This window comes from Manduca sexta, chromosome 6 (assembly GCF_014839805.1).
Source record: "Manduca sexta isolate Smith_Timp_Sample1 chromosome 6, JHU_Msex_v1.0, whole genome shotgun sequence".
Classification (NCBI taxonomy): domain Eukaryota; kingdom Metazoa; phylum Arthropoda; class Insecta; order Lepidoptera; family Sphingidae; genus Manduca; species Manduca sexta.
The window spans coordinates 10521876-10540768 of record NC_051120.1 but is presented as its reverse complement, the minus strand read 5'-3'; the positions used below and the strand labels follow the sequence as shown (position 1 = coordinate 10540768).

Genomic DNA, 18893 nt, shown 5'->3' with positions numbered 1-18893 from the left:
CGCAATATAACTACATCACATATGTCAAAAAATATATTTAAAAACCTTTCAATATATTTTTAAAGTTTAAAACATTACCTGTGTCTGAGTCGCATTTTCGTATACAAATACGAAATTCCGAATGTCAACTGTTAATATTTGCACTTTCATTTTAAACATTTATGTAGTGCCTAACGGCACGTGCCTTGAATGGGTGAAATAAAAAAGAAAACATAACATTTATAATAGTTTAATTCGTATTTTTTTACTTATATATATTTTGATTCAGTCACATAATTTTCTCTTCACATGTCGAGACATATTTTAAATACTAACTTAAAAATACGATCACATTTTTCACAACCGGCCAGGTGTAAAATATTAATTATCTGTGCTATATAAACTTTTTTCACTGCCCTTCCAACTGTCACTTTGACAAATTACGTATAATGTTACAGATTAAAAATATTTTTTTCTTTTTATAATCCTGGCCGAAATATGCCGTCTATAATGTGTATTTTTAAATCACGAACTGTTTCCGAGGCCCATGTTCATTGCGTTAAGAATATCACCGTTGTCAGCGTCTATTTCCCAAGCGAAAAGACCGCCTAGTTTGTTATTCCTCACATATTTGCCTTTCTCGATGACTGACCTCGAATCATCGTAGGTAACAAGGTCTCCTGTGGAAGGATTGAAGACGTATGGAGCTTGGGCTACTTTGTCGTAGTGATAGGTCCACTGACCACTGGCAATTCCATTGGCAATCTCCCTGTAGTCGACCACTCCGTCCTGCCAAGTACCTTTAACAGGGCCATCAGCTACTCCTGTGAAGGGGATATCGTCCTTGTAGTCATGGACTCCAGTCCATCCACGACCGTACATAGCAACACCGACGACCAGCTTCTTGGGCTGCACTCCCTGAGCCAAAAGATACCTAATACCAAAGTCAGTAGTGTAAGTCTCCTTGGGTTTCCACTCAGGAGCGTATAACGAGGTCTGGTGGCCAAGAGTGTCATTGGACCAGGCTCCCTTGAAGTCGTAGCTCATCACGAAAATATGGTCCATGTAGTTCTGGGCTTCCTTGTAGTTGACAACCTGAATCTTGTCCCACCCAGCACTGATGGCAGAAGTCAGCTCGTATTTCTTTCCGGTCTCAGCGGATAACTCGTCCAACATGTGTCTAAGCTCCTTCATGAGTGTCACGTATATTTCACCATCTTTAGGACCACCAAGGTCAGGGTTAGCTCCCTTACCTCCAGGGAACTCCCAATCAATATCAACGCCATCGAAGAATTTCCAGGTCTGTAAAAAGTCCTTGACTGAACCAACGAAGCGGTCTCTCTTAACTTTGTCATCGAAGAAGAAGAAGGGATCAGCCAGGGTCCAACCACCGACTGAAGGAAGAATCTTCAGGTCAGGTTTGGCCTGTTTCAACATCATCAGTTGACCGAAATTGCCCTTGTAAGGCTCATTCCAGGACGATAAGCCCTTCTGTGGCTTTTGCAAAGCAGCCCAAGGATCGTGGATGGATACTTTGAAGTCTTCCCGACCGCTGCAGGAGCGTTGCAGTGCTTGGAAACTACCCTCAATTTCCTTCAAACTGTCGTTAATGCCATCACCGCCGCAAATCGGGATGAAGCCGTACAATAAGTGGGTCAGGTTGGGAACGGGAACTTTGTCTACGGGGAACTTTCGCGGGTACACGCCCCATTCTACGAAGTACGCACCGACAACTTTACCAGAGGTCTGCTTGAATGGCTTATTCTTCTCTCCGATGGTGAATTCTAGAGGCGGTAAGTGGCTACCGTCGGTGTCAGCCACAACGATCTCCACCGACTCGCTCGAGCTGCATCCATCGGAGTTGCACAACTCAACTTGCATCTGATAGCGTCCGCCCTTCTTCACTTTGAAGTTGGCCATTGAAGCGCTGCCAGCACCTTTCCAGACTTCTTCGCCGTTGAGCAAGACTCTGGACTTATCAGCCGGGTCGCCGGTCCACACGTTCCAGTTGACGGAGACATCAGCGGCGTCCTTCTTGGTGACGAGCTGGTTGTACGCGGTGGCCGCCTGGTTCACCTCGACGATGGCGAACGTGCGCTCGCCCCAGCCGAGGTTGGGTTTGCCGGGCGGGCCGCACTGCGCCGCCGCCAACAGGCTCGCGCCGAACACTAACGCCAGCATTTGATGCCCCATAACCGGTTCTAAAAAAATAAATACGTGAAAGACGAACCTCTCATTTAAGAGTCGATTCGAAACTGGACTTGCATCTTCGTGGTATCTTTTATATAGTGTTGCGTATTGTAGGCCAACCGCTAGCGCGAAGGAGCCCGCATTGTGGATGCCGATGCTGGAGCGATATGTTGATATGTAATAATAATCGTTAGCACAGTTTCAGTATCCCGGTCATGTTAGTGGGCCGGTCAAGGTGAGGCCCGCTGTTTAATTGTTTTTTAACGCGTCGCGGTCGTGCCCCTGCGCTGTGACTAAGGGATGAGCAATGCTCTTTGTTATCAATTGCAATTGTTCGAGATTACGGTGCGGTTTCGATTCTGCTAATTTGTGGTACGTTGTCTGGATTTATTTGTTTTGCGACGAATTTTATATTTACTTTCGATTCGAATTTTATATTTATTTTCGTTAAGTCTTTCTTTGTTTTGATACTCTGAATTGTATACAAATTATATAAACTTGTCAGGAATTACGTATGCGTGCATTAAGTACGTATTAATAATATTTATTGTCTCTAAACACGGATAAGCATTATTTGTGGCTGTGAATATATATCTATTATAAATTATTATAATGCATATTCCAGTTTTATTAATGGTCATTAAACAATATAACGACTATAATCTGTTCGAAAATGATTGTTTACAATTATAATAAATAAAATACCGATTATAACCCAAACGATAAGTACTATTTAATGTAGTCAAACAAAAATCACAGTCCTTACTAGATAACAAATATAATATACTAGCTTTTGCTCGCGGCTCCGCCCGCGTTATACAGTTTTTCAGGCTAAAGTTTTCCGTTATAAAAGTAGTAGTTTCCCGGGAGCCTCTCAAACTGTCTCCATACCAAATTTCATCTTAATACGTTGGGTAGTTTTTGTGTTTAACACGTTCAGGCAGACAGATGCAGCGGGGGACTTTGTTTTATAATATATTTTTTAGAACTTTTTAAGAGGAATAATCCCGTCATACATCATTGTTGCATAACTTTAACCGTTTACGCAGCGCACGCAACGGAAGCTCTCAAAACTAATAATTTTTCCCCGTTTTTGCAACATGTTTCATTGCTGCTCCGCTCCTATTGGTCATAGCGAGATGATATATAGCCTATAATACTCCGGGATCAAAGGGCTATCCAACACAAAAATATTTTTTCAGTTCGAACCGGTAGTTCCTGAGATTAGTCATTACTGCTCCGCTCCTATTGGTCATAGCGTGATGATATATAGCCTATAGCACTCCACGAATAAAGGGCTATCCAACACAAAAAGAATTTTTCAGTTTGGACCGGTAATTCCTGAGATTAGCCATTACTGCCCCGCTCCTATTGGGTATAGCGTGATGATATATAGCCTATAGCACTCCACGAACAAAGGGCTATCCAACGCAAAAAGAATTTTTCAATTTGGACTGGTAGTTCCTGAGATTAGCGCGTTCAAACAAACAAACAAACAAACAAACAAACAAACAAACAAACAAACAAACAAACTCTTCAGCTTTATATAATAGTATAGATAAGCTATCATTACTTTACATTTAATTATCGACTACATTTTTTTTTACATTTTTTGTTGTATTTACGAGATCATTTTGAAAATGGAACAACATATTACTTACGTTATCCACTGCACTATTATCACAATTTACATTTATTCATGTTATTTCGAACTATATACACACCCCTGAGTCAGCCCGCATAGTGAATGCAATTCCAATCATTCGACATAATAATTGTGACAAAACTCATATGACAGTGTTATGATACAAGAATTTTCCCATGATAAGATAAAATAGTACGGCTGCGGTGCTGTGGAAAAAGCTGCCGTTGTGTGGCGTTTCGCCGCCGTTTGTGGCAGTTTTTTTATGGTTCTAAATTTAAATTATTGATTAATTTGAAATTATAATAGTTTTATGAGCGCTACGACGTTTATTAAGGCGATACCTCAAGGTCAATTTTCATACATTTTGTTTCGGCTTTAATCTGGGTAACTAAACAAGTATTGGCAAGTAAAGAATTTAAATTCACGTCTAGTTAGTGATTAGTTCTCGCAGTTGAAAGAAAAACGTAAAAATAATTAATAATCATGGATATTTCGGCCTTTAAAATTTAATATGACGAAATTTTAAAGGCAGAAAGTAAGTAGTAGTAAATTTGTTTTTTGAAAACTTTATACTAATTCCATAAATTTATGATTGATATATTTAATTTTATTCGCCAAAGGTCAGTGATAGGTATAATAAATAAACTTTCGTTTTTCAACCGAATTAAGGCCAACCTCAATTCATTAACATAATTTCTAGTTTGAATCAAAATAATTTATAATATAGTGCAAAGTTTAGTATTTGGTATAATTCTTGTAAGTATTTTGTATTCTATTTAAGGTCTACAATTTTTTCTGTTGCCAATTGTACAACATTGTTTACAATAGTTATATAGACAAATTATTTAGTATATAATCATAATTCATTGATTTGATATGTTTAGTTCTTCATAATTTTATCTACTACCTCCTTATTATTATGTTTTAGATTTTAATTCAATATGTTGTTAGTGGTAAATACTCTGTTCACCTATTAGTAGCACACATATCAGATGCTGTACCTCATTATTTGATTGTATTGAATGATGTAATATGTAGTGCTGTTAGAGTACCTTATTACAAATAAATAATTAAATAAATGTCAATGCTTTTTTTAAAAAGAATAACGGTGACTCCTCGTTGCAGTGGGAACATAAGACGATCAATTTGATGATCGTGAATAATGGAATAATTCACACAATGTGTGTCACGAAAAAATAACGGAATTATATCAATGTATGTTAACTGGAAATCTACAAATGGCATTGGACGGATAGTTGCGATTAAATAATATTTAATTATTTTTTACGTGATAAATATTGGGCCAAAACCTGCGCAGAAACGGCGAGGATTTCCGTGCTGAATCATATCTAGTGCAACACTTACGTTTTGTCATTCGTGACAACGTTGCTAGTAGAATAAATATTTCTTTCTTTCTAGTATTAGGGGCACCTTTGCAATAGATATGATTCGGGGCGATCTTTTTGATGTATTTATAATTTAAGATGTAATTAATTATTTAGTATTTACAAAAATGTTTATCATGTAATTTATTTGAAAAAAAAATGAATTAATAAAAAATAATAATATATAAATATATTCAATTGACTTGAAATATATTGGGACTAGCTGGATGGAGCCTTGTTTTGACAGGTTTTCTGTTTTTTTTTAGGATTTGCCTATGTTCAGCTGTGGACTTCTGTAACTGGTGATGTAGATGATGATAATGCAATTGACTTCACGTTTGCATGACGAACTTTTAGCATTTAGGCTGTCGATTAAAGTTCTGTATTCGAGAGGCCAGGCAATATAAGATTGTGTTCGTTTTTGTTACGAAAAAATACATCGGAGTTGCAGTTTGTGTCCGATGTGGTGATAGGCTCGCCTTATATGAGATAGATAAACACGCTAAAAGTGGGTGCATTAATATTATTGTTCCTATGACAAATAAGAGTTTTTAAATCCCAACCAAATTTCATCGCTCGGCTTCACAAAATAAGTGTCACCGTTATTGACAAACTTACATAGGCAGGTTAACAGAATTGTTCCATTTACTCCTCTAATCATTCAGGAATAAAGGCGTGAGCATAGCATAAAAACACGTTCTTTAATTTTAAAAATACTGGCAGCTTTTAAAAACAAACGATAACTCCCATACTAAGGAATACACCATTAAATACAAGATAACTGCTTTTTAAAATGTCGGCCAGGTACGATTCGGACTCGCTGATCGGACTCCGTACTTTTTCCGTTTTAGCAAAAAAACATAGTCCCACCTAACTTGCGGTCAATACTTCAAATATAAGCCCGGATCAAAACCACGCATTTAATAATAATCGAGACTCTAAAAACATTATCCGTGTTTAATTAGTGGGGAAAGTGCAAATACTACTGCCTCGAGGGACTGAAGTAGAACCACCCAATAGGGTATTATGAGACTAAACATGTTATCTCATGGTGACGAGTACAGTGTTACGCAGTGCTTTGTAATACAAAGTTCTGTATGATGTTGCCACTGTTTATGGGTAAACGTATGCTTGCCATCGGCCGAGCGGCATGATAGTCCGCTCATTCAATCGAGTTGGAGTTAAGTTAGGGTCACCAGTCTTACTCGGCGTTGAGACGCCCGTAAAAAAGTATATCGGGTAACCACAGGATTGAGTCCCTCACGGCCTTCTTCTTCTGAGAGACGGCTTAAATGCCTCTGAGAAAAGATAAAACAGGACGATATAATTGTGTCGATTTGCCAAGAGTAATAATCTCTCACAAGACTCCCCCGCCTTCACACCCACCACTGCAACTACAGTAAGCCAGGATCAGCAATGGCACGCATTCAAAACCAACCAGCTCTTCGAATCTTAGGGAACACTAATCTGTCTTTATCCCGCAAAGAAATTAATCAAATAGAAAGATAGAGGAGTTGGAAATATTAATTCTTCACTTCCCTCCATAGCAAAGATTATCTCTCATCAGTCGACACTTTTTGGACCACATAACGTCAAAAGCAGCAGGGTCACATATTCATAAAGAATTTACAGCAACACTATCAGGTCTGAAGGTATTCTTATTGAATTTATAGAGGACCAGACAACCAAAAGAGCGTTAATAAAGGTCACATATTCATAAAGAATTTACAGCAACACTATCAGGTCTGAAGGTATTCTTATTGAATTTATAGAGAATCAAAAGAGCTTTAGTAAAGGTTCAATCGATCCCTGGAAGAGGTAACCCTAAAAATATTGTTTTCAAACCTGATTCCGCGGTCGTTGGTGTTATTTTCATAATTTTATACTGACTGGTCAGTACCGTTGCAATTCTTATAGCATTTTTAACTGTTTATTAGTGTTTTGGTTAAAAGGCTTGCGTTTCTTGAAATGCATAAGTACCACTAAGGTGTTATAATATTTATCTTTCTGGAACTATGGGCTGTATTAATCTCACCTTTGGGTTCTTAAGTAGTACACTCAACTATTTAATAAACTTGAGCTCTTGTTTGAAATGATATCAGCTGAGTCGGCATTATAAATAAATTAAACAGATATGCGTTACCGCTACCAAGACTAGGCTTTCATGCAACGCTGTTTTATTAAATAGGGACCATCTTAAGATGCTGTTATTAATTTGATAGGGTATTAAACGTTGACGATTCCGCGCAACTATTTCAGTGCAACAAGATACCCCGGAGTCGTCCCGTAGGTGCCGAATTCACTTTTTATTAAGGCGTTGTTTAAATTATATTTTGAAAAAACAATTTTCTATTCCGCTACCAGGACTAAACTTCTATGCAACGCTGTTTTATCAAATAGACACGATCTTAAGATGCTGTTTTTAACAGGGTTTTAGACGTTGACGGTTCCGCGCAGCTATTTCAGTGCAACAAGATACCCCGGAGTCGTCCCGTAGGTGCCAAAATCTTTTTTTTTAATAGGGTATCAGAAGCCGCACTTAAGATCGAAACTTGGATCTGTTGATATGGCCCTAATTAACTTATTAATGCAGTTTAAACTGTTTTATTTAAAAATATAACTTCGTTGCACATAGGCGAATAAATCCCATGAATTTCGGTTTAAGAGTTTACATTTCATATTTTTCATATCGGGATTACAGCGTTTTATTATAGTATAACCAATGCTTTATCAATAATCTGATAAAAATCTGCAATATTTAATTAAGCTATTTCAACTCTTACTCTTTCGTACTGAAACTGATTTTTCCATACAATCAAAGCATTAATCATAATTATTATCGTATGATTACAAAACCTTTACCGGCATATCGATTATAAAACAATTCTTTATAAGTGAAGATTGCATTGAAATATGACTAATGCTCAAGATATATTAGTCAGTCAAATATCATGTACAGGGAAGATTCTATTAAAATATATTTTGTAAACGAGCTAAGCATATTACCTTTTTGTTACATTAATTTTAGGACATGACGAGGCTAACGTAATCTTGCAAATTAAGCCTCTAAATATGAGTATTAAATAAAGATTTAACAAAACAATATGTTACTACATATTTGTTATCCAAAATATATAAGCGGCGATAGTATATAAGCGGCGATAGCCTAGTTGGGTGTGGAACGGACTGCCGAGACGAATGTCCGCAGGTTCAAAAATCTAGGGCACACACCTCTGACTTTTCTAAAAAAATCATGTGTGTATTCTTTGTGAATTTATCGTTCGCTTTAACGGTGAAGGAAAACATCGTGAGAAAACCTGCACATTTGAGAAGTTCTCTATAGGAATTTCGAAGGTGTGTGAAGTCTACCAATCCGCACTAGGCCAGCGTGGTGGACTAAGGCATAATCCTCTCAGTAGTAGAGGAGGCCCGTGCTCGGCAGTGGGCAAGTATATAATACAGGGCTGATATTATTTATCCAAAATATAATGAATTAAAACCTTTGTGATATCAATTAGTATCCAGTTTAAGTATGTATTAATTCACGCATTTACCCCGAGAGAGCTAGCACAAACATAATTATTGCACCGGCGACAGAGTTCTGATTTCCGTACCATCATATTGTAATGGAGACGAAACAAAAAATACTCCAAATAATCTTTAAATTAGTGTGTCAAATCCAAAAGTTGTATTTTGTTGATTACAAATTTGTGTATTATAATATTCAAGTGTATAAATTACGCTTTTCTCTTTATAGGATAGGCAGAGGTATGTCACATCTCCATTTCGCTAGCTATCTTAGGTCTTATGTGATAGGGATCTTATGCAAATTACCTAACAAAATACCAGTCTACGGACTAATATTAAACAAAACCCTAATATAACTACCTGGAATTGAATCCCAGACTTCATCAGTCCCATGTACAATACAACTACGCCACACGCAGTAATATTCTTTATTAAAATCTTTTTATTCCTTGTTTATCTTACTCATATGTTCGTGAAAACACCCTCAGGCTCGATATAAAAACAGCGAGAGTAACATTAAAAGTAAATATAAAAAGAAATTTTGAGAAACAATGATCACTAACAGTAAATACAAGTTACACACTATAGAACTGTTATTAGGTACGTTTTTGCAATTTGTTTATTTTATATTTCATGTTCGTATTGATAAAATCCATCGCCAACGAGACCAGCTTGCGGTTCGCCTGATGGTAAGCGATACGACCGCCCATAAACAGTAGAAACACCATCCAACGCCTTGAATTACAAAATATTGTTTGGTATTCCACTATGCTCGCAATCCTGAGGCATGAGATGTTAAGTCCTATTATGACCAGTTACAATAGCTGCAATGTTCTTCAAACCGGAACACAACAGTGACTACACAATCCTGCTTAGTGGCAGAAATAGACATTGCAGTGATACCTACCCACGCGAACTCTCACATATGAAAGACCACCAGTAAATGTGTTTTTCATATATTTTACGTAACACAAACATTATTCATGTACAGAAATAATTTTAATAACAAAATATGCAGCGAGATTTTAAAATTGATTCTGGAGAGGCAACGTTTGTTAAAAATAAAATTGCATCGGCTTAAGTTCGTAGCAACTCCGCCCGACCGCGACGGAACTGAATAAGTACAATTTTTACGTTTTTTTAATATCGACTTTCGTTTTTTATCATTAGGATTTTACATGGAATTCTAAAATTCTAATGATGAAATAGGTTTATGAAAATTAATATTTGGACCGTGGACTCCAAGGATATTTTGTAAATATGAGTATTTTGTTCCTCAGCTATACTTAATTTACTATTTATCACTGAGATAAACGACATTCATATTATTAATGTATGGTTTTTATTATCGATATATGTACTACGTATTAGATCTGGCGTTCCGAACCCTCACTATGTTCAATTTTAGTGTACTGCAATCCGGTATTGGTTGAAATTTTACTTATACTCTATTTAAAGCGCTTTAGCCCTGCACGTTTAAAGTTTGGTTAGACCACGATTGATGTTTTAGCGCTGCAGCGAACTTTAGTTCTAACTGCAGATTTTGAACAAATAGTTTATATGAACGTTCATGCCTAGATATATGTCAATGGTTTTATTGATATATAGATACATACATAAAAGTATAGTATAGGATTATTCGAACAAACCATTTTTGAACCCCATGTTCCGAATTAATTCGGATAATCGACATTCTATTTTACTATAATTCATTGCGTTCATAAAACAAGTAATAAAGCTATGATGTTATTCATTTATATCTTGGTATTACAAATAATTACACTGTATTGTGCAAGTATGTGATATTAAGTACAACGCACTCTAAGAAAAATGTCTATCAAGGGACATTTATTTCTCCGCGATTCTTGCAAATTGCGATTAAGCAATCTAATTTTCTTTATATTGTATTTTTTATAAAATAACAATAAGAATATGTATAAGACTTACATGTTATGAAAGTCCATTCGAAGCATTTTTGAAAATAGATCGTCAAATTAAACGTGTCAAATATTTTTTTTATTATCAATTACAATCTCTGCAAGCAACTTTTAAATCCAATTTAAAATTAAAACTACGATGCAATTAATAACCAGAAATAACAGCAAAAACAACGGGAAAATGATTGCAATAGAACAATAGATAATGTATAACCAGGTCACTAGAGTTCCTACGAAAACAATATCATCGATTATCGAACTCAAAAAATGACAATCGTTATTTGGATTCCGTATGCATAAATTAAATATTTTCCTCGTGTGATATTTTATTTTTCGTACAAAGAAATAATAATTAATAATGTATGCCAGCAAAACTATAGCTGGAACGTAAAAAATACCTTAACTTGGGTATTAACGGTTCGATATCCCTATACTAAAGGTAGGTTAGGTTAGGTTAGAAATTGTAACCGCTTTGAAGGACATTAAAGTCAGGGGGTAACATTTACTGTGTCAGATGAAATTAGTGTCGGCTTGGAGTGCTTTGTAATTCTAAATTCTGGTAGTGTTGCTACTATTTGGTGGTTATGTCCTTGCCATCAGAGGAGAGGCTTGTGTTTACCGTCGTTCATTAAAAAAAAACATTAAAATGTATTTCATTTAGACCATTTTGACCTTTTTTACACCCTTCATTGTATCTTGATAACAACATTTCTTATCCATATTTTTGACAAACATTAACCAAATACGATGGAGTTGACTATACAAAGAGGAATAACAAGGATAATGAGACATTGGAACGCTGCTTAATGTCAACAGTATATCAAAGGTGAAACGACTACAACTTAATACGACAATTACAACTTGATTATATTTCGTAAGTATTATGATTAAAGTGTCATTTTATCAAAAGTTCAAAACGTGGATAAGGTATGAAATCATCTTTTAAATACGCTTCTTCTGTATATGAGTTAATTTACTAGGATGTGTTGGGGTAATGCCGAAGCATGAAATAATCTAGTTGTTTCAAGATTACTCATCAACAAAATAAAAAGAATAACAGTAATAAAACAGGCAAGTAATTGTGGTATATTAAAAGCGAATACATCAAGTTATGTTGTTTGTATTAAACAATATTGTGGGGTTGAGTAATAATTTTTAAACATCGGTATTAGTCCGTGATCCGGTATTATCCTGACCATATGCTTTATAAGACATGGGCAAAGACGAAACTAGTGCGTCTACGAATCATCAAACTATTTTTGATATGCAAGAAAGCAAGCCTAACATCACAAATTCTTGTCCCAACTCATAAAGTAATGTTTTAACAAATTATATGTTAATCTTATCTTAACAGCTTAAACTTAGTTTTCGGTTAGAAACCTCATGGCTCATCAAGTATTCCTCACAGTTTCTATGGAGTGAAATAACAATCCATATGAGTGTATGAATAACATTTCTTTTCACTTTCACTATTGAAAATATTTGGAAGTGTTACGGTAAAAATTTACTGCTTCACAAACAATATGTTAAATATTTTCGGTAATAGTTGTAAAATATTTGTTCCTAGATTATTTATCTACTCTGCGAATACATCAGTCAATTTAAAAACAGCGCGAATTATATTCAAAATGGCGCGTCAAACGCAGCAATTTTTATTTTACCATTCCTATCAAACACAAAAAAACATAATTAAAAGATTCGATATTTAAATTAATATTGGCCCCTAAAACAAAGAAATCACAATATGTGGGTTGTCACGTTTTTCGTCGCGCATTAGCATACAATACGAAAGTATTGGGTGACGTTTTTGGTGTCAATGACCCAGGTAAGCTTATAAAGAGGGCATTTGTAACCAAGGTGCAAGGCTAAGGTTAGCCCGCGCGCACACTGGCCGCTGTGACTCAATGTTGTAAAAACAGGTCGAATTTATGTTCCGTTCATTTTTAAATTTAAATTTGGAATTCCAATAAGCAACATTAAAATGTTATAGGTTACGTAAAGGATTTTACTAAGAAGTTCTGTTTACGATGTCTCTTTTTTAAATATTATATTGGGAAATAAACACGTGTTTGTAATCGTTGTACGAACACTTACCATTTTGGCACTGGAAAGTGTTTATCGATACCCATACCCATAACATTAAAAAATAAATTCAAATGTTTTTACAAAAAATGAGTTTCAGAATTATTTGGCCCAAAGTTCCATCAGAATTGCTTGGTTCAATGAGATTTGACAAGTCCCGAAACTCCATTATTTAGTCTATAAAGACACGTCATAAACAACGGCTTCAAAAATATTAGATCCCATTTCATAACGGATGCTCAATTAAATGTAAACGACATTTAGTATTAATTCAAGTAACCTTTAAAGCAACGAGGATTGTTTTCACACAATTCTGCTATTTGCATAGGGCAATGCAATTTGTAAGTTATGCCAACAGTGCACACAGTAATATGAAAATGCGCCCGACTTGCACCGAACCAATAAGTATATTCGAATACAGAAACTGAACAATTGTTTTAGTCAAGTCATTCTTTTTGAATATATTATGCTTCCATCCAGTAAGAGAAGGTGTAATTCTGGTGCACGTCACGTGACCTCTGTAAGGAATACTTGTACCATATACAAGTCCAAGTATTCTCGAGTATTTACAAGTCACTTTCAGTGCCTACAAATAAAAAAAAATATTTTTTCCTTGATAAATTTCATTTTACTACCTCAGTGCTGTAGTTTTTTTGTTTTTTTTTTCTCTTAATGGTTGTACACATTGTATTTATATTTTTTTCAAATCCACCAACTAGTTTATAATCTGCAGATTACAACCATGGCGGCTTGCAAGTGTGGTTCGCACTGGGGGTCAAGAGGGAGCCAGTTTCCGATATTTGATACGTAGCTCGCTCCCACCTCCGTGCTGTAGTTGTATTACGGTACGACTGCAGTGCTCAGGTCTCGGGTTTGAAACCCGGGTCGGGAAAAGAGATATTGGGTTTTTCTCAGTATCAGCAGGGAGGCTGGAATGTGTGCCCTATATGGCAGTAGCGATATGGGTGAAAGTGGATGCGTCAGTTGAGCCTCTACCTACCCTTTTTTTTTTTCGTAAATCGTCAGTTGACTATCTCCCGCCTTGGGATGGGCGGGAGGGCGTGTCAGACTTTTACTGACTAAGAACCTACGGTGTTCCCATCCTTTGCCTATGTGCCTAGGTCCAAGATCCGGTGGCATTGAGACCTAGGCAGGCACCGGCCCTAAAGGGCCCCGCAAATTATACTGACACTGCTCTTCGAGGCGCGCGTGGAACACTACGCGCCGTACACACGGAAGCCGTTGGAGTGTTTCGGGCGACGAGCTACCCAATGCTCGTCACCCGACGGTCCGCGCCTACGGAGGCCGACGATCCTCAGCAGACGTTCGACGCCCGCGTCTTGTGCGTCTGCCGTGGCGGATGGGACGTTGGGCGCTTTGGCGCCGTATCCGTTCCGCCACCTCCTTTGCGAGCATCACGTCCTCGCAGAAGGAGGTGACTGCGTCCCACTCTCTCGCCCCGGAGCATGGCTTCTACCAGGCCCCGACGCGAGAGGTCTCCGCCACCGATGGCCGTTGTGAGAACACGGCGGTGCTCAGCCCAAGCTGGGCACACCTCCACCGTATGCTCCACCGTGTCCTCCGGTCGATCCGCACAGTACAAACACGCGGGCGTATCCTCCACCCGGATCCGATACAGGTACCTGCCGAAGCAGCCGTGACCGGTCAGTACCTGCGTCGTCCGGAATGAGAGGACGCCGTGACGTCTCGTCAGCCACACCTCGAAGAGGGGACTTACCGCCGCTATCGTGGCGTGCCCAAGCCTCTACCTACCCTTCGGGAATGAAAGTCGTGAGTGTGTGTGAAATTTCATTTAGTTTGTTCAATATGCAGTATAATTTATTGAATTTAATTATAAAAGGATTATTATGTATTTTTAATAAAAACTTTTATAAGCGATTTTATTTTAAAAATAATTCTGAATGATATTGAAATTAACAAAATGTAATCTAATGAAGTATTCATTTACGTTCCAGGAGAAAATAAGAGAAAGTCAGTCAAAGGGTTTCGTAGAATTAGCGCATTTCAAAACATCGTAGAAAAATAACGACGCCATTTTTTAATATTCCTATTCCGTTAGAAACTAGTATTATCCATAGACATTTCGAAATAAACGAACTCGGCTTGGAAACTGAAGAAAAAATATTTCAAATCATGAATAAACAAACATATAACATTTAAAAATACTTAAAGTTAATTTGTTTTGCTTTTATATAAATTTATCTTACTAGTATGTAAAAAAATCCGTTTAGAGCAATATTTGATTATTGATTGTAATTAAGAGTGATTAGATTCATCAGTAAATGGACATATAAAAGGAAGAAAAGAAAAAGATAATATAAATTATATAAAGTACTGCCAAACAATACTTTGTAATTCAAGGTGTTGGATAGTGTTTCTACTGTTTAGCGGACATATTGCTTACCATCAGGCGTACGTCAAGCTCTTCTCGTCATACAAAGCAATAACAAAAAGATACAGCACTGCCTAGTTTGGGGCCCCTTGTCAATTGAAGTAATTTTAAATTAGTTATAAGCAATAATGTAACTAATACGTTCCTACTTATTATATTTTGTTTTGTACGAAAATAAAACATATATTATTATTAATTTGCATACCAAATTTATATATTAGTACCTATATTTTGTTCTCCTTCAAACAATTTTACCTTTCGCCACTCGAAATGAAATTTCCAAATGACATGTCATTATGTCCACCTCCTTAGGATGATATAGGACCACGCCCTAAACACACCGCAGACAATGCAACTGACTCATAAACAACAAACCATTTATCAACACTTCACTGAGGGCGCAAACAAGCACTCTTACAAGGAAATAACAAAAAATTGTTACTAATAGGCACTCTATTTGAGTTAACCGATGCGTCATTTAGTATTTTAAAGGATAATATAACGTTTTGTTTCAAGGAAATTGAAATTTTACAGGTTAGTGGTTAGGTTTTATACGTGAGTGTCGGTTTAAGTACTTAGTGCGTATCAATGAACGCAAATTAATTTCGCTCTTAAGTGTGGAATCAGCTGTCAAGTTAACGTCAGCGTCTTAAGATCGTCACTATTTAATAAACAAATATCAGGAGGCCCGTGCTCAGCAGTGGGCAAGTATATAATACAGGGCTGATATTATAATAGGCAGCTACATTACTCCAGTGCTATAGGTTTTATATCCCGGAAAAAACAAAGCAGAAGGTGCTGCGGGCAAACAATTTTGTTATAAATGTTAAAATATTTACAAAATGGATGAACTGAATAAAGTTGTGCCAACTGTAATTATGATATAAGTTCGGAGTTGGCCGCCATTCAAACCACATTTACCGACGTTTTAAAACCCGGATGCGCAACTCACGATCATATTTTGATATTAAAACTTCATTTTGGTTAATATTTTGTTTATACGTCTTTTTGTGTAGTGGTTGGAATTTTTCAACTAGTTTTTACACTAAACTTTGTTCATTAAAATTACCGAAATTGATTATCTGTTTGAACGTGCTTTTGTCATGGCATTTTAAAATTTATTGCTTTTTGAAAAAAAATATCGCCAGGGACAGATTTATAATTCTTGAACTATTTTTTTTAGACTTAAACTTAATATTTAAGAAAACACACACGCAAGCCTTTCTTTCTGAAGGTGTAGGCTGAAGTTCAACTAGTGCACCCATTTTTCGACGTGATTATTCCGTCCCATGATGTGATAGGGAGCGACCCTATCGCCATATCGAGCACAAATTTTAGACCCCAGGCTGATACTGAGTAGAAAGACCCAATATCACTTTGCCCGATCAGACGATTGAACCTGAGACCTTAGTACTGCAGTCTTGTAATACAACTACGCCAAGGCAGTAGAAAATCAAAACCAAATTTAAGGACACAATGATAATAAAAAAACAACAGAAGATTCCTCGCTATGAATCCCTAACCACCGGAGTTTTGCGTCTTGCTCCTCGCGATCAGAAGCTGATCCATTTCTTTTAATTTTTTATATCCATCAATATTATTAAGATATATATAAAAATGTAAAACCAAAAACTTTCAAAATAAGAGGAATAAAAAAAAACATAGAGTTAAAAACTCTGCATAGCAAGAGGCTTAAAAAGAAATTGAGTGATACTAGTGTATACGTTTCTTTATCCGATATTATACCGGCCTACTAAATTCGAATAAATGTCACAGATATAGCAAATGGACCTATAAATACATGCCAATTAACACGCATTTCCATTCACTTCTTAAAAGCCGAAAGTATCAAAAACAAACATTCAATTTAATTATGTAAATAAATTGTTGAAAAACATTCGAGGTCAATGTACATGTTTATCAAAGATCGTCGGATGCACTCTACTATTTTAATGCCGTTGCTAAATATACAACTACGTCTTAATTCAATGATATAAGGACGAAATTATCTGTGTTTAATATATCGCTCCAGCACTAATAAGTTAGTTTTCACAAATGCCCCAAGCTCACGATTCGCGAAGGGACACGTAACGGAACGTTGTAACGGTTAAACAATAAATGAAGTTCCAATTTTAAATCTCACTTCGGGTGTATTCGGATTACGATCTTACTCGAATGTGATACGGCGAATGAAATTCCATTTTAGTGCAGTTTGAATTTGGAATGCGCATTTCGCTGTCACTTTAATTTTATAAGGCGATAGTGAAATTTTATCAGGTTTTTTGTTTTGTTTTTATTTAATCTCAACAAACATTTAAAGGGATTTTATTTTCAGATTTTTACACTTTACTCGTGCAACACGCTCTTACGTTGATTAAATATTTTACAATAGAAGAACGATTACAACGACGAAAACAATAATTTAAAAAATACTAAGTAATTATGAGTTGAACAACACCGGTAATAAACAGCGGCTCGAAGGTTGTGAAATCGTAAGTCACAGACCTGTTTGCGCGTCACGTTAGTTAGTAAACATTGCAAAGATCAAAAACCTATGCATTCCTTTACTTAACATCTTAATAAATCCAAACTTCAAACACCAATCACTTGAGAAGTATAAAATTGGAACATCACATATTCAAAATTGTTAGAACACAAACACTTTGAAAATTCAAAAATCGAACGCACGTTTGTCACAAAATCCCAAATCCAGCTGACCGAGTAACCGGTGCATGCGCTCGCGCAAGCCCTGCCCACACTAATGCTAGCACAGAATAGCATCGACCAGGAAACCTTCAGTTGAATCAGCAAGGGCCTATTAGTATTGCACTCGCGATCCCATCGGCACGTCCCTGGTAACGAGTTACAATAATGTCGGATTCAATATGTCATCGGGCCTTCCGGTTGGCGGTTTTGTTTTGTAGGAAATAGGCTTTGTTTTGTTCAGCGATGTATGTGTGCCAAACAAAGGCGTGTATCATGGGATTTTTTGGAATTATTTTACGAATTTTAGAAAGTCATATTTGTCTTGGAAATGTTTTATGAGGTTTTGAGTCATTGGTATTTTCAGTGACTACAGGAAAAAAATCGACCTAACCTTTTTTTAAAGTAAAACTCACTTCTAATTTTCAACCACTATTGTCTGTATTAATAAAAAATTAAAATAACAAATTTATAGCTCGTTTCTAATCATAAACATTAATTAAAATAGTAATACTAAAGACCAAAAATTAGGGGGAGGATATTTTTCAACAAAGATGTGGTAACTGGATGCAACAGGCACGCGTAAGAGAGGTGTGGAGAAAACCGCCGAAAAAAAGAAGCCTACGCCGCAAAGGCGACTACTAGAAATTAAGTCACAAAACTTTATATGTGTATAAGATTAAATTTAAATTTGAGTAGTTTCTAATAAAGGCTTTTTTTATTATTTTTTGTAATAGTAATACTACGTACGTTATAATTAAAAAGGACCCCGAAAACTTTATCATAAACCGTTATCAAAATTAGCATATCAATGCGTTTCAACTACAAGACAATAAAACTTGAATAGATATCAGTACTCAAATACAGGTTTTGGTAAATAAAATCTAGAAATAAAACGAGTGTGTTCACCTAGTTTCCAATGTATTATTCAATGATACAGCTCGCCGCGCGCACGCGATGCTCCGATATAACTGTAGTATTACTTCATCGAACAATAGAAAATTAATATCACATTTTTTTCTATAATCGAT

General features: G+C 36.3%; 1 protein-coding gene across 2 annotated transcripts; it reads right to left on the bottom strand.

Moving 5' to 3' along the window:
• Positions 1-213: 213 nt before the first annotated feature.
• On the bottom strand, positions 214-17954 carry LOC115440493 (chitinase A). 2 transcript variants are annotated; one of them, XM_030164827.2, is made up of 2 exons: positions 17848-17954; positions 214-2180 (listed from the first exon to the last, which is right to left on the bottom strand). In XM_030164827.2, the coding sequence occupies exons 1-2, from the start codon at positions 17891-17893 to the stop codon at positions 505-507; spliced, it is 1722 nt and encodes a 573-aa protein (XP_030020687.1). In that variant the 5' UTR covers positions 17894-17954; the 3' UTR covers positions 214-504. The 2 variants fall into 2 exon arrangements, with proteins under 2 accessions (XP_030020687.1, XP_037303276.1); XM_037447379.1 differs by lacking the exon at positions 17848-17954 and adding an exon at positions 3831-3960.
• Between the last annotated feature and the right edge of the window lie 939 nt (positions 17955-18893).